Source organism: Molossus molossus, unplaced genomic scaffold (genome assembly GCF_014108415.1).
Source record: "Molossus molossus isolate mMolMol1 unplaced genomic scaffold, mMolMol1.p scaffold_m16_p_29, whole genome shotgun sequence".
Lineage (NCBI taxonomy): Eukaryota > Metazoa > Chordata > Mammalia > Chiroptera > Molossidae > Molossus > Molossus molossus.
In genome coordinates this window covers 55,349-78,974 of record NW_023425365.1, presented here as the reverse complement: position 1 = coordinate 78,974, position 23,626 = coordinate 55,349, and the positions used below count along the sequence as shown (strand labels likewise).

The 23,626-nt window shown below is 62.0% G+C and overlaps 1 protein-coding gene across 1 annotated transcript; it reads right to left on the bottom strand.

Annotated features, from left to right (window-relative positions):
• Positions 1 to 703: 703 nt before the first annotated feature.
• On the bottom strand, positions 704 to 20,710 carry LOC118641337 (serine/threonine-protein kinase WNK2-like). The gene is made up of 14 exons (XM_036278468.1): positions 20,658 to 20,710; positions 18,995 to 19,214; positions 12,645 to 13,079; positions 12,499 to 12,586; positions 11,686 to 11,996; positions 9,476 to 9,607; positions 8,586 to 8,795; positions 3,815 to 4,234; positions 3,302 to 3,351; positions 2,427 to 2,595; positions 2,235 to 2,351; positions 1,779 to 1,949; positions 1,467 to 1,512; positions 704 to 1,026 (listed from the first exon to the last, which is right to left on the bottom strand). The coding sequence occupies exons 1-14, from the start codon at positions 20,708 to 20,710 to the stop codon at positions 704 to 706; spliced, it is 2,745 nt and encodes a 914-aa protein (XP_036134361.1).
• Positions 20,711 to 23,626: the final 2,916 nt, after the last annotated feature.

Here is a 23,626-nt window from a genome sequence, read left to right as displayed (position 1 = left end):
AATAAACAGTGTTGGGAAAACTGGAGAATGAACACAAAATAGATTAAGGACTTAAATGTAAGACTTGAAACCATAAAAATCCTAGGAGAAAACATAGGTGGTAAAATCTCAGACATTTCTCACGGCAATATTTTATTCTGATATGTCTCCTCGGGCGAGGGAAACAAAAGGAAAAGTAAAGAAATGGGACTACATCCAACTGAAAAGTTTTTGTCTGGGATTTCCGTCTAATAGTCTGGACCACCGCGGACGACGGCACCTGAGAACTCGGAAAATGAAACTGGAGAACTACTGCACCGCCCGCTAGGTCAGGTTACATAATCACAGCTTGGCCCTGCCGGCTCACAGGGAGTTAAACCTTAAGTCTGCTTAAGTGATTATTTTCAGCCTCTCAAGGGACCACAAGAATCAGGACTTCACCGACAGCCCAAGGCAAGCTTGCTGCACCTGTGCACACGGGGCCATCAAGGTCCGAGTGTCAGTCTCGACATTACAAGGGAGTTCCCACCCCACAAACAAGCAGAACCAGCAGGCACCCCTGCAGGGCCACACGGCGGAGGGTAGGGCGTCGGGAGCTGCACAATGACTCTGGCAAGAACAGGTACCGGCAAAGCCCTTTAGCACACACATGTGCAGCTCAGGTGCGGCCCCTGCAGAGCGAAGGTGACCAGCAGCCCCGAGCCAAAGTGCTCCCTGACCTGGCTCACTGGGCAGACGTCCGGGGAGGAACACAGCCCGCCTCCAGGCGGCTCTGGGCCTCAGGGTAACAGTGCGCGCCCGTCCCTTGCCCATAGCTGGGCACACAGCCCCGGCCGGCGAGCCGTGAGCACGAGTCACGCCAGGCGATGCCCGGGTCAGAGCCACGCTGTAGCCAGGCAGCAGGACTGGCGCTCTGGCTGTTCCTACCTGGGCCGACTTCGGGCTTCAGGGAGCTCGGAGGAAGTGGGGGCGAGGATTCGGGGGCCTCTGCAGCTGGGTGTTCAGCCACTGGACAGATGATGAACCACCTCTTCCCGGTGTGCAGGACTGCAGGGCAGGACAAGAGCAGCTGGTGAGGGCAAGCTCGTGTCTCCGCGGGGCCCTCACTGCTGGCACCAGACTCACCACAGACGCCCTGAGGATCTGCCTCCCCAGGGAGGAGTGTGCACCCGCTCACGGAGCCCTGACAAGCACCCCCAACAATGGCTTAGCTCCCAGGACGCCCGAGGCATGGAAGGCAAGGCCGGCTGGGGACTAGCAGGCAGGGGGTTCATGCCATGCTCAGGGGACACCTGGGCCAGACAGGGAGGACATCTGTGAGGGACGGGAGGTCAGCACCCAGTCCAGCAACCCCTCGTGAGATGGCCTACCCCTAATAATACACTCAATGGGGCTCTTATCAAATGCCTGCTGCAGACAAGGGACACGGACAGAAACGCCTCCTCTAAGGTGAGTCTGGTGGGGGGTGGCCTAGGAGGCAGACGTACCGTTCTGTTGATACACTGGGGCATTTGCTTGGGACTGGCGACTCTCCTGAGGGAGGTAAAGGGTCAGAAATGAGTAGACGGCATGGACAGAGAGCTGGGAGCACACAGAAGCCTCAGAGCCTCTGAGAGCCGAGGCCCGAGGGCCCGGTATTTCCAAGGCAGCTGAAGGTGCCCTGCTCCGGGCCACGTCGCCCAGCACTGCACACCCCGCAGGCTCCCCGAACAGGCAGGCAGCCTCCCAGAGCTGTCCTCGGGGCCTGCAGCTGGGGATGAGCGGGCCCTGGCCCCCCAGGACCCAGCATCCCAGCTCACCTCTCCGGCACCCAGGCTGCAGGTGCTCAGGGGCGGCGGGCTGGCCCCAGTGTCGGAGCCATGGTCCACGTCCGTGTCCTCACTGAGCATGTCCTCCGCCTTGTCCATGACGTCCTTCATCTGCTCAATGAACGTTTCCCGCTCGGCCGGCAGGATGAAGTCGTGCTCCACCTGCGGCGGCACACACAGCCAGGCTGCACTTGCGGGTTTGCTTGGTCTCTGCTCTGTCCTAAACCCCACGGGGAGACGCGGCAGGGCTGGCCCCAGAGCCCAGGGCTGCACGGTCAGCAAGAGGGGCCACGGCTGGAGCAGCAGCCCGCCGGGTGTCTGGTGTGGGCAGTCACCTGCTGGAGCTGCAGGACAGGAAGGGCTGGCGGCCAAGTGCCCGAAGGACACAGAGGAGACAGCCTACCCAAGAGAAGTGCCCTCCAGTCCACCGGACAGACACCCACTCACCATGTAGGTGGCAATCTCGTCGGGCGCATCCCCGTCCAGGTCGAACTTGAATGTGACCATTTTGTGGTTGTGCGTCTCCAGTTGGCACTCCACCATCTTGTCGCCCATGTTGCACACCTAGGGACACAGGTGATGAGAGCCGGAGGAGATGGGACCAGGGCCCTGCCCCCACCCTCCACGCCTGTGGCTCACATTCAGGATGGTCAGCCGGGGTCGGCTGGCCCTCTCCTGGCGGGAGCGTGTGCGCGTGGACCGGCGGTGGTGTCTCCGGGCAGGCTTGCCGTCCAGCTTCCCGCCCCCGAAGGTGCCTTCGCAGCTGTCACTCAGCTCCCTTCCGGAAGTGGCATCAGACCCTCCGTAGCTGTTGGGAAACCAGGGATGTTCCCGCGCCCACGAAAATGACCTGCAAACTGTCCTTACGCGGGAAGCTTAGCTTTTCAGGAAACAGCCAGAGGCGCTGGCGTGTGCCCAGCCAGAGAACCCTGAGCAGCCGCGTGTGCCCAGCAGAGAAATCCCGGGACCTGCAACCCCTCCCCCGTCCTGGGCAGCCCGGAGGCTGGGGAGGCCATGGGCTCTCGGGGCCAGCACCTTGGTCCTCGTGACCATGTGGCCCGTTAAGGCCCAGCTATCTCGTGGTAAACATCAAAATTAAGAAACAACCCTCACCGGTGCCTCAGTTTCCCTTTCTGTGCACAAGGACATGCCAACCACAGGGGGTTGTTGCCAGGACTGAGGACCTGCAGAGCAGCAAGCTGTGGCTGACACACCGGGAGGGAGGACACGGTCCCTCTCCACACTCAATGTGCCCAGGACCAGGAGACTGCAGGGAGACGGGGTGTGCCCAGGCCTCCTGGTCCCCGCCCAGCCCCGGACCTGGAGAGCCCTCAGCACACAACCAGCACCAAGCCCCAGAACGCGCCCGGAGCATCAGACAACCCATCTCAGGGAGCGCGGACACAGACCCCGGAGGAGCTCCCTGAGGCTCCGCTGAGGTCAGGAGAAGCCTGGACACAGGGCGGGGAGCTAGATGGGGTCCCCCGACAGCCCCACCCCAGCTGCGCCATTACCTCTCACAGCTCTGCAGGGTGCCAGGCTGCTTGTCCTGGGAGGCCTGCTCCTGAAATACAACCATGGAGAGGAGGGGGGCCAGGCCCCTCCCCCACAGCACCCCGCAGGCTGTCCAGCCCAGCCACGCCCGCTCCCTCTGCCTTTGCCAGCAGACCGCACAGGGCAGCGGGCCTGAGGGTTTTCTCTTGCTGGAGCCAAGCCGATTCCTAAAAGCGGACCCTCCCCTTCCACACACTAACCCACTCTGATCATCCTCACAAGGAAGCACAGGCCCAGGAAGGCTCCTCACAGGCCTCACCGTCACTTCCAAAGGAAAGTCCCCGAAATCTACGTGTAAAAGGAGTATCACACCTTCCCCTGGAAATGCACTGAAGGGAAGGGACACCTGGGGCCAGCGGAGGGAGGGCCCAGGTCTGTCCCAAGGCCCAGGACTCACTCCAGCTTCCTCGCTTCTAGGGCTGAGACCCAGCACAGGGGCCAGGTAGCAGGGGGACATGCTGGGGGGCACACACCTCCGGAGCCAACTCCACAGTCAGCTGGACGGCTGGGCAGGGGCTGGAGGCCCCAGGCCCCCTGGGCAGCGGCAGGCTAGCAGGAGGCAACGCGGCAGTCTGGACAGGCCAGCCCTGAGGAGCAGCCAGCACCGTGGGGGCCAGGGAACTGGGGGGCTGAGGTGGGAGCTCGGGGGCGGTGGGCGGCAGCACTTCGGGCGGAGGTGGGGAGAGGACGGCGGCAGGAGCGGGCACCGTGGGCACCTGGGCAGAAACGTCCACAGTGTAGGGAGGCGGGTGGCCCAGCAGGATCTGCGGGCACAGAAGACGGGCAGCAGGCTGAGGTGCCAGCGCCACCCCTGAGGGCCCTGGGCATCCTGGCACAGCGGGCGCTCCCCGTCCCCGCGGGCAGCGCATGTGGGGTGCGGTGCTGAGGTGTCCCTATCTAGGGCACCCACTCCTGCCACAGGCAAGTCCCGGCCTGAGAACACGTGTATAGACTTAGAGAACAAACACACAAAAAGCAGTCTCGAGTTCCCACCTGGGAAAACCTCCCCTGAAACCACACTTCCCTCATGCGCGTCTGGCTGAGCCCGAGCTCGAGGCCTGGACCCAGCCCTGGACCCTGCCTCCTGAGGGAGGAGCTCTGGACGCTGACCTTCCTCGGCGGCCTGGAGCCAGGCCTGACCCCCGGTTCCCTCTCAGTGGGGCCCGGCCGGTGTGGCTCAGCGGCTGAGCATCGACCCTGCACCAACAGGTCGTTGGTTCGATTCCCGGTCAGGGCACATGCCCAGGTTGTGGGCCCATCCCCAGTGGGGGCCTGCAGGAGGCGGCCAGTCGATGTTCTCTCTCATCGATGTTTCTCTCTCTCCCTCCCCTTCCTCTCTCTCTAAAATCAATAAAGAAAAAAATATTAAAAAAAAAAATAGTGTCCCCAGACACAGGGCTGTTGAGATTTAGGGCCAGGTGGGAGGGCACTCAGGTGAGAAGTTGCCCGGGTGAGAAGCCCCCAGCTGAGAAGCCCCCCAGGTGAGAAGCCCCCATGTGAGAAGCCCCCCAGGAGAGAAGCACCCAAGGTGAGAAGCCCCCAGGTGAGAAGCCCCCCAGGTGAGAAGCCCCCAGGTGAGAAGCCCCCCGGGTGAGAAGTTGCCCAGGTGAGAAGCCCCCAGGTGAGAAGCCCCCCAGGTGAGAAGCCCCCAGGTGAGAAGCCCCCCGGGTGAGAAGTTGCCCAGGTGAGAAGCCCCCAGGTGAGAAGCCCCCCAGGTGAGAAGCCCCCATGTGAGAAGCCCCCCAGGTGAGAGGCCCCCAGGTGAGAAGCCCCCATGTGAGAAGCCCCCCAGGTGAGAGGCCCCCAGGTGAGAAGCCCCCATGTGAGAAGCCCCCCAGGAGAGAAGCCCCCCAGGTGAGAAGCCCCCAGGTGAGAAGCCCCCCAGGAGAGAAGCACCCAAGGTGAGAAGCCCCCAGGTGAGAAGCCCCCCAGGTGAGAAGCCCCCAGGTGAGAAGCCCCCCGGGTGAGAAGTTGCCCAGGTGAGAAGCCCCCAGGTGAGAAGCCCCCCAAGTGAGAAGCCCCCATGTGAGAAGCCCCCCAGGAGAGAAGCACCCAAGGTGAGAAGCCCCCCAGGTGAGAAGCCCCCAGGTGAGAAGCCCCCCGGGTGAGAAGTTGCCCAGGTGAGAAGCCCCCAGGTGAGAAGCCCCCCAGGTGAGAAGCCCCCATGTGAGAAGCCCCCCAGGTGAGAGGCCCCCAGGTGAGAAGCCCCCATGTGAGAAGCCCCCCAGGTGAGAGGCCCCCAGGTGAGAAGCCCCCATGTGAGAAGCCCCCCAGGAGAGAAGCACCCAAGGTGAGAAGCCCCCAGGTGAGAAGCCCCCAGGTGAGAAGCCCCCCAGGTGAGAAGCCCCCAGGTGAGAAGCCCCCAGGTGAGAAGCCTCCCCTGGTGAGAAGCCCCCAGGTCAGAAGCCCCCAGGTGAGAAGCCCCCACGCCACCCTCTCCTCACAGGGTGGGTGGCAGCCCTGGGCTCTACATGCCGGGCCATGTAGGTATGTAGAACCCCTGGGGGGGAGACTTGCCCCCGCCAGCACGGTGCATCTCCCCGAGTCCCTCCACTGTCCGCTGGGGAGCTGCCTGAGAGGTCCCCCTGACTCTGGGGCATCATCCTCATCTGCCATGACCACCTTGGAACCAGCAGCCTGGACCACAGCTGACAGACCCTGGAACCCCGGTGCCCCGTCCCCCTGCTGACGGGTTATCCACCTACCGTATTTGGACAGGTGACAAGAGGGGCAGTGTGAGCCCCCTGGTACCCACAGAGGGGCTGACAGAGCTCCTTGGAGGCTGCCAGGCCCCACCTAGGTGAGGGCAGGTGCCATGGCATCTAGCACGCCTGGGAACCCCCCACGAGCAGCTGCTACGGAGCCCCCAGGAAGGGCCCACAGTGGAACATTTGGCTCCTGACATGTGCTGGGGGTGGGAGGAGGCAGCAGACACCCCCAGGATGAGAAGCCAAGCCTGTGGGACGTGCTGTTTGCCCGCCTGAGCCCACTCTGCCCCCCGCCTCCAGCCAGGGGCGGAGAAGGAGCAGTATCCTCAGGTGAGGATTAAAACAAAAAGAAGGTCAGGATGGTCAGAGGCACCAGGCAGGCCCCAAACATCTGAAATTACTTTGCCTGACTCCCCGACCTGTGTAACTTCTGACAGACCAATTCTTTGTCGGGGCCTGTTGGGGAGAGCATACGCCGAGTCCCCCCGTTGGCCGTGCCGTGAGGACTGGGGAGGACGGCCTCTCCCCACAGTGGGAGCCCCCAACCCTTCTGGTCAGAGACCCCCAGTATCTGACCGCGTGGAATCCACACTGGGAACACTGCAGACGGTTCTCTGACAGTTTTCTCTCTAACACCTTTCACCTGGCGGGATGAAGTGTTTTAAACTACGCAGTACTGACCATCAATCCAGGGGCACGGACCACTTCCCCCCTAGACTGTCACATAAAACAATGACAACAGCCTACACAGTAATAGCCAACTGGTATACACAAACGTTCTCAGTGACCTTGGGAAGCGGGATCGAAAGGGCGTCGTGCTTATGGCTGAGGAATGATTTGTAAGCCTGGTAGAGGAAGTGGAAATGGCTTTCTGAGGGGGTCACAGTTGGCGTTTATTTTTTATTTTGATCTCGATGCTAAAGAAGGAGAAGCAGATGCTCCTTCCCAGCCCTAGCCCCTTGGAGTGGGCAGTGGGTGGCCCCGAGGGAGAGGGAGCCCTGAGGCCCGGGAGTGCTCTCCCAGGTCTTGCCTATTTACGCAGAAACAGCCTGGACAGAGGTGGGCATCGGAGGGGCCCCCAGGGTGTACTCGGCTGTCCTAGGGAGGGTGATGGTGGTGACGTGCCCTTGAAACCCAGTGAAGGAGGAGAATAGGGCGGAGGGTTGGGGGCAGAGCCACTCGGGGTGCGGCTGGAGGAGCAGGTGCATGGCCCCTTGTCTCACCCTGGCTGCTGGTGAATGCACAAGACGGGTCGCCCACCATGCTGCCTTGCACAGTGTCTTCACTGTGGAAGACGGAATGACTGATGGCAGGTTCAGATGACCAGGGACTGTCCCATGACCCATCCAGAAAAGCTCAGTGAGAGCGATCTCCCTTGGCGGTGATAGCCGAGCTCTTTCCTGCTTCCTCCATCCCCCCACTGCTCCTCGCTTCCCCTTATTTCAAAGTAAATCCCAAACAGAAAGATCTTTTGCCCATAAGTATGTCAGTCTGTATCTCTGCAGGATCGACACTTTCGAAACAAAACCCAACACCCTGATGGCACCTAAAAATGAGCCAGTGGGCAGCGGTTTTGACTGGCATCCCATGGGGAGGGGTCTCTGACCACACCCCTTGTCTCCGCCATGGCCCCCAGTGAGGGCTCCGCCCGCGGCCCCGTTTTCCTGACCGAGCTCTGGAAACTCCTCTGCGCAGGTGTGGTCGCTGTTTCCGTGTCTGCCGTGTGCACACAAGTGTGTGTGTCAGACTGTCCTGTGGACAACAAGCATTTGCACTGCTGTCAGAACACACATTTCTCCATGACGCCACAAAGTTGTAGTGGTCTTTTCTCGTGGCTGCGTGGCGGTCGGTGGACTGGCGGCAGAACATGCCTTGGTGAGCGTTATGACTATTTTTGTCAGACTGGCAAACAATGTCCTTTGTGCCGCGCCGCGGGGTAGAGGGCACAAGGGCGCGAGGGCCAGGCCTGCTGGCGGCAGGCACGCGGTGTCGCATCAGCAGCGCCTCCGGTTCTCAGGCAGGGAGGGCGCCGACCGGCTCCCGTGTGTTGGAACCAGCTGAGTGCCGTGGCCACCAAGCAAGGCGGCGGGTTTGCTTGATGGTGAGTCGACTGACAGGGCGTGACGAGGACGAGGGCGGGTGAGGGTGACAGCTGACAGGTAAGAACTTCTGGGTTGAGGGGTGAGCCTGGGGGACACGCACGCCTTCCACAGGAAGCAGCACTTCCCACCATAGCCCCGGGACACCGCGTGAGGTGGAAGCTGTCCCCATACTGGCCATGACAGGAGCCCAGGCTCCTGGGCACCAACCACACGCTGTCAGGTGTCACAGGCAACATGATGTCTGACCCCACCCCAAGGAGCCACAGTCAACACGGCCTCAGATGGCTGGATGGACAGACAGTGGCCGCAGCTGCGTACTCACAGCCCTGCCCTGGCTCCTCCTCATCCAGACGCACCTGAGACAGACACACAGGCCGGCAGCACCAAAGCCCCACGAGGGAGGAGGCTGGAGGACAGGAGGGCGAGGTAGGTACCTGTGGAGGGACCTGGGTGAGTGGCTGCAGGGGCGCTGGCGGCATCTGGACGGGCTTCGGCGGCACTGGGGCCACCTGGGAGGTGGGAGGCAGGTATGGAGGCAGGTGTGGGGGCACCGGCTGAAGAGGGCCCGCAGGCTTTAGGGCCAGGACCTGTGGCAGGGGTGCTGGCTGGGCCAGTGGAGGAGGCTGCAGGGAGAAGGGGCTTCTCTTAGACCAGTGTCCTTCCAAGAGACGCCTCGGGCACTTAGACATGACAGAAAATCAGTGAGCATGAGCACATGCATGTACATGCATGCATACCCACCCCACAGACATGTGCACACCTCACACATGTGCACACATACCCACAAACATGCATGCACACAGACATGCACACCCTCTCCCACATGTGTGCACCCACATGCATGCATACATGCACATACATGCACATGCACCCACGCACTTGCATGCATACCCCACACATGCATGCCCACGCACGTGCACCCCCCACACATGTGCATGCATACCCTACACATGCATGCATGCCCTCACACATGCACACACACATGTGCACATGAATACACACCCACCCACCCACACATGCCCACACATTTGTGCATGCACACTTGCAAGCATACCCCACACATGCATGCATGCCTTCACACATGCACACACACGTGTGCACATGAATACACACCCACCCACACGTGTGCACACACACATATGCACACCCAGCAGGGAGCCCAGGATGCACAGCTCTTTGAGAACTGCTGTGTGTGAATGAGGCCCTCCAAGTGCTGTGGGACTTCATTCCACAAACACAAGTGACCCCCCCCCCCACCAGCACGCTGGGCTGGGACCTGGCTGGCAGGGGAGACGGAGGCCTGGAGGAGGCGCAGCCCACTCACCTGGTGTCCCGAGGGCATAGGCAAGGCGGGGCCAGTCAGCACAGGGGCAAAGCTGGTGGCAGGCTCTGGGAAATGCTGCGGCGGGAGCGAGGTACGGGTGGGAGGTGGAACGGAGCCCACCGACAGGCCAGGCTGCAGAGAGTGCCGGGGGCACGCTCAGTGGCTGCCCCAGGACCCCCCAGCCACGAGCTTGACGGCCACAGAGAGCCATCTCACCCCTGCCCACTGTCCTGCCAGGGACCGTTTCCCAGGAACAGACTCGCAGAAGCAAGGAGTGGGCACTACACTGAGACCAGCCACAACGCTCACCAAGGCATGTTCTACCGCCAGTCCACCGACTGCCACGCAGCCACGAGAAAAGACCACTACAACTTTGTGGCGTCATGGAGAAATGTGTGTTCTGACAGCAGTGCAAATGCTTGTTGTCCACAGGACAGTCTGACACACACACTTGCGTGCACACGGCAGACACGGAAACAGCGACCACACCTGCGCAGCGGAGTTTCCAGAGCTCGGTCAGGAAAATGGGGCCGCGGGCGGAGCCCTCACTGGGGGCCAGGGCGGAGACAAGGGGTGTGGTCAGAGACCCCTCCCCATGGGATGCCAGTCAAAACCGCTGTCCCCTGGCTCATTTTTAGGTACCATCAGGGCGTTGGGTTTTGTTTCGAAAGTCTCGATCCTGCAGAGAGACAGACTGACATACTTATGGGCAAAAGATCTTTCTGTTTGGGATTTACTTCAAAATAAGGGGGAAGCGAGGAGCAGTGGGGGATGGAGGAAACAGGAAAGAGCTCGGCTATCACCGCCAAGGGAGATCGCTCTCACTGAGCTTCTCTGGATGGGTCATGGGACAGTCCCTGGTCATCTGAACCTGCCATCAGTCATTCCGTCTTCCACAGTGAAGACACTGTGCAAGGCAGCATGGTGGGCGACCCCTGTCTTGTGCATTCACCAGCAGCCAGGGTGAGACAAGGGGCCATGCACCTGCTCCTCCAGCCGCACCCCGAGTGGCTCTGCCCCCAACCCTCCGCCCTATTCTCCTCCTTCACTGGGTTTCAAGGGCACGTCACCACCATCACCCTCCCTAGGACAGCTGAGTACACCCTGGGGGCCCCTCCGATGCCCACCTCTGTCCAGGCTGTTTCTGCGTAAATAGGCAAGACCTGGGAGAGCACTCCCGGGCCTCAGGGCTCCCTCTCCCTCGGGGCCACCCACTGCCCACTCCAAGGGGCTAGGGCTTCGAAGCCAGCATCCGCTTCTCCTTCTTTAGCATCAAAATAAAAAATAAACGCCAACTGTGACCCCCTCAGAGAGCCATTTCCACTTCCTCTACCAGGCTTACAAATCATTCCTCAGCCATAAGCACGACGCTCTTTCGATCCCGCTTCCCAAGGTCACTGAGAACGTTTCTCACGACAGCCACTCCCACACCTGGGACCTGCAGTGGCCACGGCACACCCAGCAGAGGGCCGCGGCCCCAGCGATGCTGGACACTCAAACCTGCCCCGGCACCCGGCAGCACGGGGCCCGCCAGCGACCACAGCTTTGCAAGCCGGGCTGTCGCTGGGCTCTGCCTGCACGTTCTCATCAATCGGCCTCCCAGGGTCGGTCACAGGCCGCTGCAGCCCGCAGCCCTGCAGCCCTGACGAGGACGGACCGTCTGGGCACCTGCCTTTGCATGGCCAGCGCAGCCTGGACGGCCGGTCAGACCCTCGGCTGTGGGGACAGGGCCCCTGCGGCCAGCGCAGCCTGGACGGCCGGTCAGACCCCCGGCTGTGGGTACAGGGCCCCTGCGGCCAGCGCAGCCTAGACGGCCGGTCAGACCCCCGGCTGTGGGGACAGGGACCCTGCGGCCAGCGCAGCCTGGACGGCCTGTCAGACCCCGGCTGTGGGGACAGGGCCCCTGCGGCCAGCGCAGCCTAGACGGCCTGTCAGACCCCCGGCTGTGGGGACAGGGCCCCTGCGGCCAGCGCAGCCTAGACGGCCTGTCAGACCCCGGCTGTGGGGACAGGGCCCCTGCGGCCAGCGCAGCCTGGACGGCCTGTCAGACCCCGGCTGTGGGGACAGGGCCCCTGCGGCCAGCGCAGCCTAGACGGCCTGTCAGACCCCCGGCTGTGGGGACAGGGCCCCTGCAGACAGCGCAGCCTAGACGGCCTGTCAGACCCCGGCTGTGGGGACAGGGCCCCTGCGGGAGGACCGAGCGGACTCACCGTGGCAGGCTGCTGGTGGGCCCCCAGCGAGGGCAGGCTGTGCGACAGGACAGGCCCCTCGCCTGCGCTGACCGGGGGGCTGCACACGCTCTGGGCGGCGAGCGGGGCCGCGTCCGCCAGCGAGCCCAGCACCACACTCTGCTGGCTGCTCTGCGAGTCCGAGTATACGGTGGAGCCCTGGCCGCTGTCAAAGGTGCTGTCCGCTGCGGAGGCAAAGGCACGGCTCAGAGCGGGTTCCCCGGCACCCCACAGCATTCCACACGAGGCCCGGGGGACCCCGGTGTGGGCCACGCAGGGACGCTCCGCCCGCCCTCACGGTCTCTTCTGTAGAACAAAGGCTGGTTGTTTCCAGATCACGTAAATAATGACAGTGGTCACTCTACACAGTCAATACGGAGCAGGGCGGGGGGCAAACTGCACCACCCAGACACGGCCCTGGCCGCCCACACTGCTTGACACCCTAGGAGGCTGCCACGGGCCACCCCATTTCCCAGGGGGCTCCTCACACCGTCTTCACAAGCTGCTTCCACCCTGGCTGAGACGGGGACCTCACAGGGCGCCCAACCTGGCCTTGACAGTGAGCCCTGCCCATTTCTGCAAAGGCACAGGAGCCCTGGGGGCTGGGACGTCCAAGCTAGGAAAAGCTCCGGTCTACTGTCACCGGTGTGTGATGATGGGGGGCCGGGTCCCGAGACCCCGACCTCCTTCAGTGGAAGAGTCTGCAGCGGGGGATCTGGTCCATCGCCGGCCTCTCAAGGCACAGGCTGGGTCCACCTGGGCTGGAACACGGGCTGACCTGCCTCCACCCCGTACGGACGCCATGAGAGGGCCCCGGGCTCCCCGCCTGCCCCCACTCAGCCCCGCACGGCAGCGAGACTGCCCAGGGGACGAGCTGCCACATCTGGGGAGGGTGGAGGAGGGAGCAGACCGCACCCACGGGGCCCGGCTCATGGGAAGACAGGTGACCGTGGCTGTGCCAGCAACAGGTGAACAGCAAGACCTTTTAAAAGGGCACTCCCGGTGCATTGTTTCCAGACCCCAAAGCTACACCAGCAGGACACGGGGGCCCTCTGACCACCAAGCTGTTCCCATGGGGCCCCTCTCAGGCTGTCAGCAGAGTGGCCACTCGCAATGTAGACAAAGGTGGGGAGGAGGTGCTGATCCGCCTCGGGCTCCTCGGGCTCCGGGGGCCCGGCCTGCGCACGGTAGGTCACCTGGACCTGCAGGGGCACGTGCAGGCCCCTGGCCTTGTCGGGGCTGCCCGGGTCCGGCGGCTCCTGCGGCTGCAGCGCCGGCCAGATCCTCTCCCGCCGCCACTGGATCAAGGCCACGCGGTCGCGGATGGACTTGGCCACTATCTTCACATCGCTCTCGTGGAAGAAGCCAGACTCGACCTGCAAAGGAAGTCACCTGTCGTCTCCGCGACCGTCCCCGCCTGCACATCCCACCGCCACCCCCGATCACGGCGCCTCTGCCGAGTCCCCCTTAGGCCCCTCACTCCCTCCTTCAGGGACGCTCTCGTCACCCCGTAGGGAGGCAACTTCCAGCCACGACCATAACTCCGCAGGGAGGGGACCTCTGAGCCTGCACCAGCACAGCTGGGACTGAGGGAGCAGACCCTGGCCTGCCCCCCACCCGGACAGCCCGTCATCCCAACACTCGAGCTGCCGGGAGCCCCGCGCCCAGGCCGCCCGGGTGGGAAGGTGCTCCTGGCCGAGTGTGGGTGCTCGGGGACAGGCGGCGTCCGTGGCCAGCGGCGTCCTCAGCTCCCACTCTCCGTGGAGCCGTGGAGGCCGGAGAGAGGCGCGTTCTGTAGCCTGAGACCAGGAAGGTGGGCACCGTGCCTGGCGACCTCACGGCCCTGAGGTACCCGAGTGTCGGACGGCGTCTGTGAAGGCGCCGAGGCCCCGGGACATATCACGGCTCTGTCCACGGAGATGCGTGGCCCAACCACAGAACAGGGGAAACCAGGCTCCTCGCCATCACCGTGGCATCCCCGTGAGGAAGGGGGAGAAGCAGAGAAGAACCCCTGCAGTGCTGGCCGGGAACCGTGTGAACCCGCAGATTTCCACGTACAACAGTCACACACGCAAATGTTGCCACGAGTACACGCGTGTGTGTGCATGTGACTGACAGCACACGCATGCTGGCTCTCGGGCACTGAGGGGGGGCTTCCACGAAACAGCGGGTCCAGGTCAGCAGGAGGAGGGCAAGGAGGCCTGGGTGTCTCCCTCTGCCGCAACGGGAGGTCGTGTGTGGAGAAGGCAGGAGCCGCCCAGGGCTGCCCAGGGTGCATCTGGGACGCTGAGCACCAAGAGGCACAGAGCTGCCCTGGGGGCACAAGGCTACGTCCTCAGACGCATGCCGGAGGATCACAGGGACCACACGGCAGGACTGTCCTTCCGGTACGCGGTCCCACAAAGGGGGCCACACACCTGCACGCCGTCTGTCTCTCCCGTCCCTCTCCTTCTGTCTCCGTCTCTCTCTGTGTGCCTGTCTGTTTCTGAGTCGGTCTGTCTCACTGTCTGTCGGTCTCTCAGCCCCTCAGTGTCTCTGTCTGTGTCTCTCCCTCCTGTAGGTCACTGGCTCCCACGAAGCCACATCATGCATCCACCTGGCTAGAAACTCAGTGTCCCACCAGCAGCAGGTGAGTGAGCTCAGCTGCGGATCCCCAGCCCTAATGAGCCCCACCAGCCAAGCTCAGCCCTGGCCGACACCCAGCCACACTCACGAGGGGCCCCGATCCCACATCGCCTGCTAAGCCACTCCTGACACTAGGGGGACAGTGTGAGCACAGCGCGAAGCTGGGTCACTTGCAACACGGTGACAGGCACCTCACCAACGGAGCCTACAACCCAGTGAATGAAACCAAACAGCCCACAGACACAGGAACAGATAGAAAATCTGGGGGAACCAGGACATCCGCATGGTCCCAAAGTCCCTCCCACAGAGTTAATTAGCACTGCATTCCTGACCCCTGGAGCCGCCCTGGGCCATGTGACCACGGGGAAGCCCCTGGCGGGCGGGGCCCAGGGACAGGGCAGGCTGGCCGCACCCTCCACCGCAGGACCCCTGAAGCAGACACACCCTCGCAGGCCAGAGCGCTGAGCGGGGGGCTGGGTTGCCCTCTGGTCTGGGGTCCGCACATCCACCGCCCAGGGGCCCACGCGGCTGCCTGACCAGAGGCGGCTGGAAAGAGGGCGCCGATCTCCTGCCTCTGCTGCTCTCTGCCCGTGACCCACTTTCCCTTCTGTCTCCACCGCACAGACGCCACCCCTCCCCGGCCAGCGAGCCTCTCCCGGCGGTTCTTCTATTTTTCCCAGTCAGGAGGGAGTTTAGCTCACTGCCTGTCGGGCGGGGCGCCCCTGCTCCGGAGGCCCTGAAGGCAGGGGGACAGGAGCAGGGCCTGGTGAACTCCCTCCCTCCCTGGGTCCACACTGAGGGGACAGCTCAGGTCAGAGCCAGCCCAGGCCCCTCTCAGGCCCCCAGGCGTCCTCTCTGAGCCACTGCCCCACCCGCGGCCCTGCCCCAGGACCTGTGGGAGCAGCCTCAGGGGTGGACCCAGAGGACAGCAGAGCTGGGAGGCGGCCTCCCGGATGAACACAGGCTCTGGAACATCCCCACACCCAGTCCTCAGGGACCTGGGGCCCAGGGGCCAGGCAGCCCAGACACGGCCCCAGGCCCCAGGCCCACAGGCGGTGACACTGCTGCTGTCAGAGTCTCCCTGTGAAGTCACTTCTGCTGCGACAACCCACAGGGCTCATTCGTGAGCGTCTGGGCCACTCTGAGTGGGAAGAGCGATGTACCCCGAGTTAAAGTGATGGATGCGTGACGCCGCCCCGAACAGCCAGGAGCTGCCCCAGGGACAGCTCAGGAGGGGCCCAGGGACGGCTAGAGGCCCCGGATCCTGGTGTCCCCTCTAGTGTTTTTGGGGGGTGGGGAGGTCAGAACCGGGCCAATAGCCACAGGACCCAGCATCGACCACCAGGACCAGCCAGGAGCCTGGGAGCCTAGGCCAGGCCAGGCCGAGGCTCATGCTGAACGAGACCCTGCAGGGACAGGCCGGGGCTCACGCTGGAGGAGACCCTACAGGGACAGGCCGGGCTCACACTGGACGAGACCCTGCAGGATCAGGCCGGGGCTCACGCTGGAGGAGACCCTGCAGGATCAGGCCGGGGCTCACACTGGAGGAGACCCTGCAGGATCAGGCCGGGGCTCACACCAGACGAGACCCTGCAGGGACAGGCCGGGGCTCACACCAGACGAGACCCTGCAGGATCAGGCCGGGGCTCACGCTGGAGGAGACCCTGCAGGATCAGGCCGGGGCTCAGGCTGGACGAGACCCTGCAGGATCAGGCCGGGGCTCACGCTGGAGGAGACCCTGCAGGGACAGGCCGGGCTCACACCGGACGAGACCCTGCAGGATCAGGCCGGGGCTCACACCAGACGAGACCCTGCAGGATCAGGCCGGGCTCACACCAGACGAGACCCTGCAGGGACAGGCCGGGGCTCATGCTGGAGGAGACCCTGCAGGGTCAGGCCGGGGCTCACGCCGGAGGAGATCCTGCAGGATCAGGCCGGGCTCACACCAGACGAGACCCTGCAGGATCAGGCCGGGCTCACACCAGACGAGACCCTGCAGGATCAGGCCGGGCTCACACCAGACGAGACCCTGCAGGGACAGGCCGGGGCTCACACCAGACGAGACCCTGCAGGGACAGGCCGGGGCTCACACCAGACGAGACCCTGCAGGATCAGGCCGGGGCTCACGCTGGACGAGACCCTGCAGGATCAGGCTGGGCTCACGCTGGAGGAGACCCTGCAGGATCAGGCCGGGGCTCACGCTGGAGGAGACCCTGCAGGATCAGGCCGGGGCTCACGCTGGAGGAGACCCTGCAGGTTCAGGCCGGGGCTCACGCTGGACGAGACCCTGCAGGATCAGGCCGGGGCTCACACCAGACGAGACCCTGCAGGTTCAGGCCTGGGCTCACACCAGAGAGACCCTGCAGGGACAGGGCGGTGCTCTTGGGTCAGCACAGCAGCTCCGTCCAGGCACCGGGCTCCCGTCCCCTACGCAGGGTGGCGGAGACACACTGTTCTGTTTATTTTGGGACTGAACACAGTGACGCGCCTTCTCCTGCTGGATGCCACATGCACGGAAGATGTCCGCGTGAAAAGCAGTTCTGAGGAGTGGGGGAGGGGGCCGAGGGGGGAGGGGAACACTGGGCCGGGGCCTCTGCTGGGAGCTGGCAGAGACACCGCCTGCCCACCCATTCAGCCACGTGCTGGGGACCGTGAGGATGGGCCTGGGCGGGCAGCTGTGCTGGGGGGCCGGGCATTCTAGGTGAGGAAGCATTGTCCAGGGGGTGGGCAGGTCCCAGGAAGAGCAGTGGAGTCCAAAGCCTGAGCAGGGGAGGCGTCCGGCAGGGTGAGGCGCAGACAGCACTGGGAAACAGCCACGGAAGCACCACGCGGGGTCCCTGTGCACCGACCCCCGATGTCCTTCCCCTTGCACACTTGACCCAGCTGGGCCCCCACCGAGTCCCCACACCCAGGAAGTCCTGAGACCCTCCTGGGGCAGGAAGGCTCCCCTGGCGCAGAGGGCACAGGTGGGTCCAGGCTGTCCCAGGGACCCACCTCCTGTGCACCAGGGGCTGTCCCCCTCTTCCTGGTCAGTGTGCACTGCTGGCCAGGAAGGTCCTGCCGCTCCTGAACCCGGCTCACGGGCTAAAGCTGCACACCGCTTCACTCATCATGTGCGTTTTATTTTTATTTTTTATCCTCACCTAAGGACATTTTTGCACTTATCTTCAGATAGAGCGGGAGGGAGAGAGGGAGGAAGAGAGAGAGAAACATCGATGTGAGAGAGACACATCGACTGGTTGCCACCCACACAACCCCAACCGGGATCCGGGACAAACTGCAACTGAGGTACATGCCCTTAGTGGGAACCGAACCCGGGACTCGCTGAGCCAAACCGGCCAGGGCTGTGTGTGTGCTTTTATGCCAGCAGAAAGCACTCAGGGACCGCGGTGCGGCATGAGGAGAAAGGGTGCCCGACACCCACTGGACAGCCGGGCTGGTGACTATTACTGACGCCACTCAGTCAGCCTAGCGGCTCAACAGTGCACCAGGCACACGGAGCCGGAAGACCCACTCAGTCTGCTCAGAGAGTCTGTTTCCAGGACCAGGGACAGGACTGGCGGCAGGAAGGTGCCTATGGTCCCGACCTGGGCTCCAGGCCATCAACAGGATGTCACAGCCACTGCAAATGCCGGCTCCGTCCCGCGCCGACCTACTGCACCACCGAGCCCTGCATGGGCCCCAGTGAGCTCACCGACCAGCCCTCGGCTGTGGCTCCCACACCTTACATGGCCCGGCCGGCCTGTTTCCTCGGCTCAGCAGGGCCTGCTGCCCACAGGAGTCTGCTCAGGTGGGCTCCCTCCAGCTCTCCCAGGCCACCCCCAGCACCCAGCCCACTCCCCACTCTTAAAACCCACCAGGGCTGGGGCGCCCAGCCGAGAAGAATCTGTGGTCATACCCTCGTGGCTTAGATACACTTTTAAAAGATGTGCTCTATTCAGTAAAACATTTTAAAAAGAGAAAAAGGGTCCAGCTGGTGTGGCTCAGTGGTTGAGTGTCGAACCAGCACCAAGAGGTCGCCGGTTCAATTCCCGGTCAGGACACATGCCCAGGTTCTGGGCCCAATGCACAGGGGGGCGTGCAGGAGGCAGCCAGTCAATGTTCTCTCTCATCAATGTTTCCATCTACCCTCTCCCTTTCTCTCTCTAAAATCAATAAAGGAAAAAAAAATTTAAATGAGAAAGGACACGCACTTTCTGTGGTTATGACAGCCACACACCAGCCCTTTCACAGTGACCAGGCTCATTTTTACTTCTGCTCAGTTTTCCCAGTCAAAATCGTTCTCATTAATGTCTAATGGGTACTTTTCCTCTCTCTGCAACATGGAACATCCCTGTACCCCTGTTCCCGCCGGGCCTTTGGGGGCCACACACCACTTGACAACAAAATAAAACAAAGATCCAAAGGTCCACATTTACACAAAGTCGGCAAGAATCTGGTCAAAACAGGGCCTCTGCTGACTCACGGGAGCCCGTCTGCGCGGGATCTGAGCAGACGCCCCACCTCCGCAGCAGGGAGCATGCACTCAGCACACGGTCCTCGGTCCAGACCCAGCTCTCGGCGGGGAGCACGCGCCTTCCTGACTGTTCTCATCTCTGGCTTCGCAGCCACACACAGGACTGGCCCCCACCCACCTGCCACCCGCCACCAGCGGGCATCACTTTACCATCTCCTGTGCCACATCATCTGGTGTCTCCCGCTTCAGGTCAAAGGTAAACTCAATGGCCCCATAGTCCTTGGGTTTGCCCTTCAGCTTTTTGGAGTCCTCGACCCATAGCCTCAGGGCAATGGTGGACTTCCTGCCGTGGTCCTCCTCAGCCAGCTCCACACTCACGCCCGTGTCCTCTGCAAAGAAGGCGTGGTTGAGCAGGTCCTTGATCTCGTACCTGGGGAGAGAGCAGCTGAAGAGCACACCTGCCGGGCCTGAGACCACCCGGCTCGCTCCAGAAAGCTCTGACTGCACCACACGCTGGACGGGCCCTGAGCTCCAGGGGCACATGGCAGGTGCAATCCCCAATTCCTGGGGGAAGAGAAAAAATGACTCCGGGCACATCTCACTGCGTACTGTTTGCGAGCTTTTTCTCTGATTATAAAAAGAAAACATGCCCATCAGTGGTTGAGTGTGGACCCTGCACCAAGAGGTCACTGGTTCAATTGCCGGTCAGGGCACATGCCCAGGTTCTGGGCCCGATCCCCAGTGGGGGGCATGCAGGAAGCAGCCCATCAATGTTCTCTCTCATCGATGTTTTCTCTCATCGATGTTTCTATCTCTCTCCCCCTCTTTTTTTCTCTTTCTCTAAAAATAAAGAAGAATAAAAAATAAAATAAAGGCACCGTTACTAAAACAAGTAGCCCTCCAGAGGCCTCCGGCCGCTGCTGCCACGTAAGACATGCCCCAGCCCCTCCCATGGGAGGCAGAGCACCGGGGGGAGGACCCCACTGGGCAGGGGCTGTGGGTAAAATCCCCTGGACAGGCAGCCCCGGGAGTGTAAGGCGCTCACTCACTCATATCGTCCCTGTCACCGGGGCCAACGAGGTTGTCATTCCCTGAGGAGGACACAGATCATGTTGCTGCGCAGCCCCTCACAGCTTTTATTACCACTCTCTGCAGAGGGGAGGTGCACACTCCCCTGGGAGCCAGTGTCTTTAAGGGGCCTTTGCCCTTTGACAGGCCACGCTGGGCCCCCTGCTCGCCCCTCGAGAGGCAGAGCCGCCCGCAGCCAGCCTGGTGGGCCAGCCTGGCTGCCACCTACAGGAGACGGTAAACCGAGGTGCCCTGGCCACCTGCGCGCTGGGATCTGGACCACGGAGTCGTCAGTGTGCTCGTGCTGAAGGGCATCAGCTCCAGCACACTGAACACTGACTGTGTGTTAATGCCCGGAAGTGGGCCCACGGCACTGGATGGCCCCTCTGGCCGTTTCACAGATGTGGGAATAAACTGAGGTGCGCTCCTACACGGCTAATGGAACAGTTTTCCAGAGAGTCTTCACTGACCACCTGGCCACACTTCTCTGCCCTGAGACAACGCATATTGGAATTTCAGCTTCTTTTCTAGATCACGCAGCTCAGAGGGTCAGCTTTTGCTGGATTGAGTTGCCTTCACAAATTCGTAGTTTGCAGTTGACGGATGAGATAACAAATGTGATGCATGTCTCCCAACTGTCCCACACACCATCCACGGTGAGCCATGACCCCAGAACGAGGCCAGGCCAGCACCCATCTCTGCGCCGTGGGCCCCGTCAGCCGGCACAGGGGGTGAGGGGGCCAGTACACCCCGGGGCAGAGCCCTCCAGGCTCGATCTGAGCGTGTTCCCAACCCACGGAAGCACCATCGGGCCTCCTCAGGTCCTTTGAGCACTGTGCGGTCTGTCATCCGGTCCATGGTGACCTCCCATCCCCAGGCTTCCACTGGGATCTGGGTGGGGTCCCCTGTGGAATGAGGTTCAATGGGGGTGGGGATGCCCCCTGCCTGCCTGTCAGAGAGACCCCATCCCTGGCGTGAATGCAGTGCGTCAGTTTGGGGACAGGCCCTCTGTGCAGGACAGCCCTGGGATGAAGGCCTCTGCCCATCCCCCACCCAAGCTCTACGTCATGAGCAAACTGCAGGGCCCTTCCCACCACCCTTATGAGGGGCGCAGACAGAGCCATGGTTGGCAGCCAACAGACGTTCTCAGCACAGTGGGGACAAGGCAGGAAGAAGCCAAGGGAAGGAAGAGGACCGAGTGAGTGGCAGGCTGCACATCTGGGGCAGGCAGCCTGGGGTGGGAGCAGCTGCTCAGAGGCACACAGGCCACGAGCATCCCCAGGGCAGGAGCAAGCTGGGCAGGCCCTGCACCCGACAAACCTCCCCAGGGACCTCAGCCTCACACAGGCCACGAGCATCCCCAGGGCAAGAGCAAGCTGGGCAGGCCCTGCACCCGACAAACCTCCCCAGGGACCTCAGCCTCACACAGGCCACGAGCATCCCCAGGGCAAGAGCAAGCTGGGCAGGCCCTGCACCCGACAAACCTCCCCAGGGACCTCAGCCTCACACAGGCCACGAGCATCCCCAGGGCAAGAGCAAGCTGGCCAGGCCCTCCACCCGACAAACCTCCCCAGGGACCTCAGCCTCACACAGGCCGTGGACAAACTGAACCAGCCCCAAACACAGTCGAGGGCAGGGTCAGAGTCATGGAGGGGCCAGGTTTCCTCCTGACCCCGCCCTCCCAGGTGGGACGAGAGAAACTGCGAGGCCAGGGCAATAGACAGCACACAGGATGTGGCACCAAGGAGGGCTTGGCTTTCCTCAGGGACGTGTGTCCTAACCCCAAGTGGGCCAGAGAAGCAGGTCATCATGGTGTGACATGCCCACTGGCCGTGGCCTCCTCGGACGAGCAAGAGCACATCCGGGACCCCCAAGCAAGAGCATGGGCACTCCCCCAAGGTGACCCCGAAGCCCAGCACACAAAGGCTGGCCGCAGCCACTCCTGCAGCTGACCACACCCCTATCTGGTTTCTAGGAAGGGCCAGCTGCCCCATGGGAACCCTAGAGATCAATGTGGACACACACGGACATGGTCAGCTGACAAACAGCCCACCCAAGGATGATACCTGTGGGGAGAGGAGGGACAGGACAGTAAATACCCCCACCCCCAGGGCCAGGCTGTTCACAGGTAAACCCCTTTGGGGTGGGGCCACTCAAGAGGCATCACAAGGGGTTCAAAGGCTGGGGCACCCCAGGGTAGCAAGGTCCTTGTGACACTCTGCTAAATTCTGTGGACCCTGCCCCAGAAAGAAGACCTCCCTCCCCCACACACCTCCCACCCCAGAGAAAGCCCAGCCTCGCCGCTCGGGGTGCTCAGGAACAGAGAGATGGGGGACCCTGATGACTCCTGCTGCGGAAGGCCCTGTCTGGCCAAGTCCTCCAAGTCCCACCCCCAGAGGAAAGTTACCGAGACCTCCCTGCTCTCCTGCCCAGAGGCCCCAGGCAGCCCGAGCAATCCCACCACCAGATCTAAGGTGACTTCCCAGGCCAGGCAGCAGGAGCTATGGCCACCGGTGGCCTCAGGCCAGTGTCTGCTGAGCAGAGATGCAGCCAGAGCTGAACATCCGACATGCCCCGTGGGGCAGGCACTGCACCAGAGCAAAAGACAGGGAGTCTCTCCCTGGGCAAGGCACTGGCCAGAGTGTGGGGCAGGGGTGTTGACATCAGCCAGCCCATGTGATCAGGGCCACAAAGGACCATGGGAGCCCAGGGCAGCCGGGGGCGAGGGAAGACCCTGCAGCTCACATGAGCCCCAATCATGTGAATTCACTTCCTGGTTCATCCCCAAGTTGGCAGCATGAGCCCTGGTGGCACAGTGCAGACTGGACAGCAAGCACACAGTGGACACTCACGTGGTGAGCCACCAGCTCCGCGTCTGGCTCCCCTGGAAAGAAGGGAGCCCCCACATTCAGCCCATGCTCCCTTAGAGCTGTGTTGTCTGAGACAATAGCTATGAGCACCTAGCATGCGGCTATTCCCAACTGAGACATACTCTAAGTGTGAGACACACTAGATTTCTACACGTCTGCAAGACAGTGCCGACTTAGAGTCAACACTGCATTAGAGTAGATGCTGGACAGTCTGACAGGGCCTTCTGCGGAAGGGAGGCCCTGGGTAACGCCCAGACTTTTCCTCTAGACCAGGAGACAAGCCCAAACAGTGAAAATCAAGAGGAAAAAACAGGCAATAGTAACAAACTTTTAGAGCCATGGTTCTCAACCTGGGGGTCAAAAGACCCTTTCACAGGGGTCACTTAGACCAACAGAAAACACATATTTCGGATGGTCTTAGGAACCGAGACAATGCTCCTCTGTCTCCAGGCGGGTCCGCCCACATGCAGATACGCCCACATGCAACATGAGGAACTGTATTAAAGGGTCACGGCATTAGGAAGGTTGAGAACCACTGCTCTAGAGGATCCAAATATTGTCATTTACAGACACAGACTTTAAATGACTGTGATTACTGTGGTCAAGAAAACAGATAGCAAGATGGATAATTTCACCAGAACTGAAATCTGAAATAAGAATCAAATGAAAGCTAGAACGAAGAAATGAAATCGAGAACTCAACATATGGGTTTGACAGTAGATAAGACACAGCTAAAAACAGGATCAGCAAACTGGAAGACAAGTCAGTAGAAAATATACAGAGCAAAACATGCAGAGGCAAATGCATGGAAAATAAAGAAATGAGGATAAAAATACTTGTAGAACACAATAAAAAGGTCCAACCTATGTGTAAATGGACTTTTGTAAGAACAGGGCATAAAGAA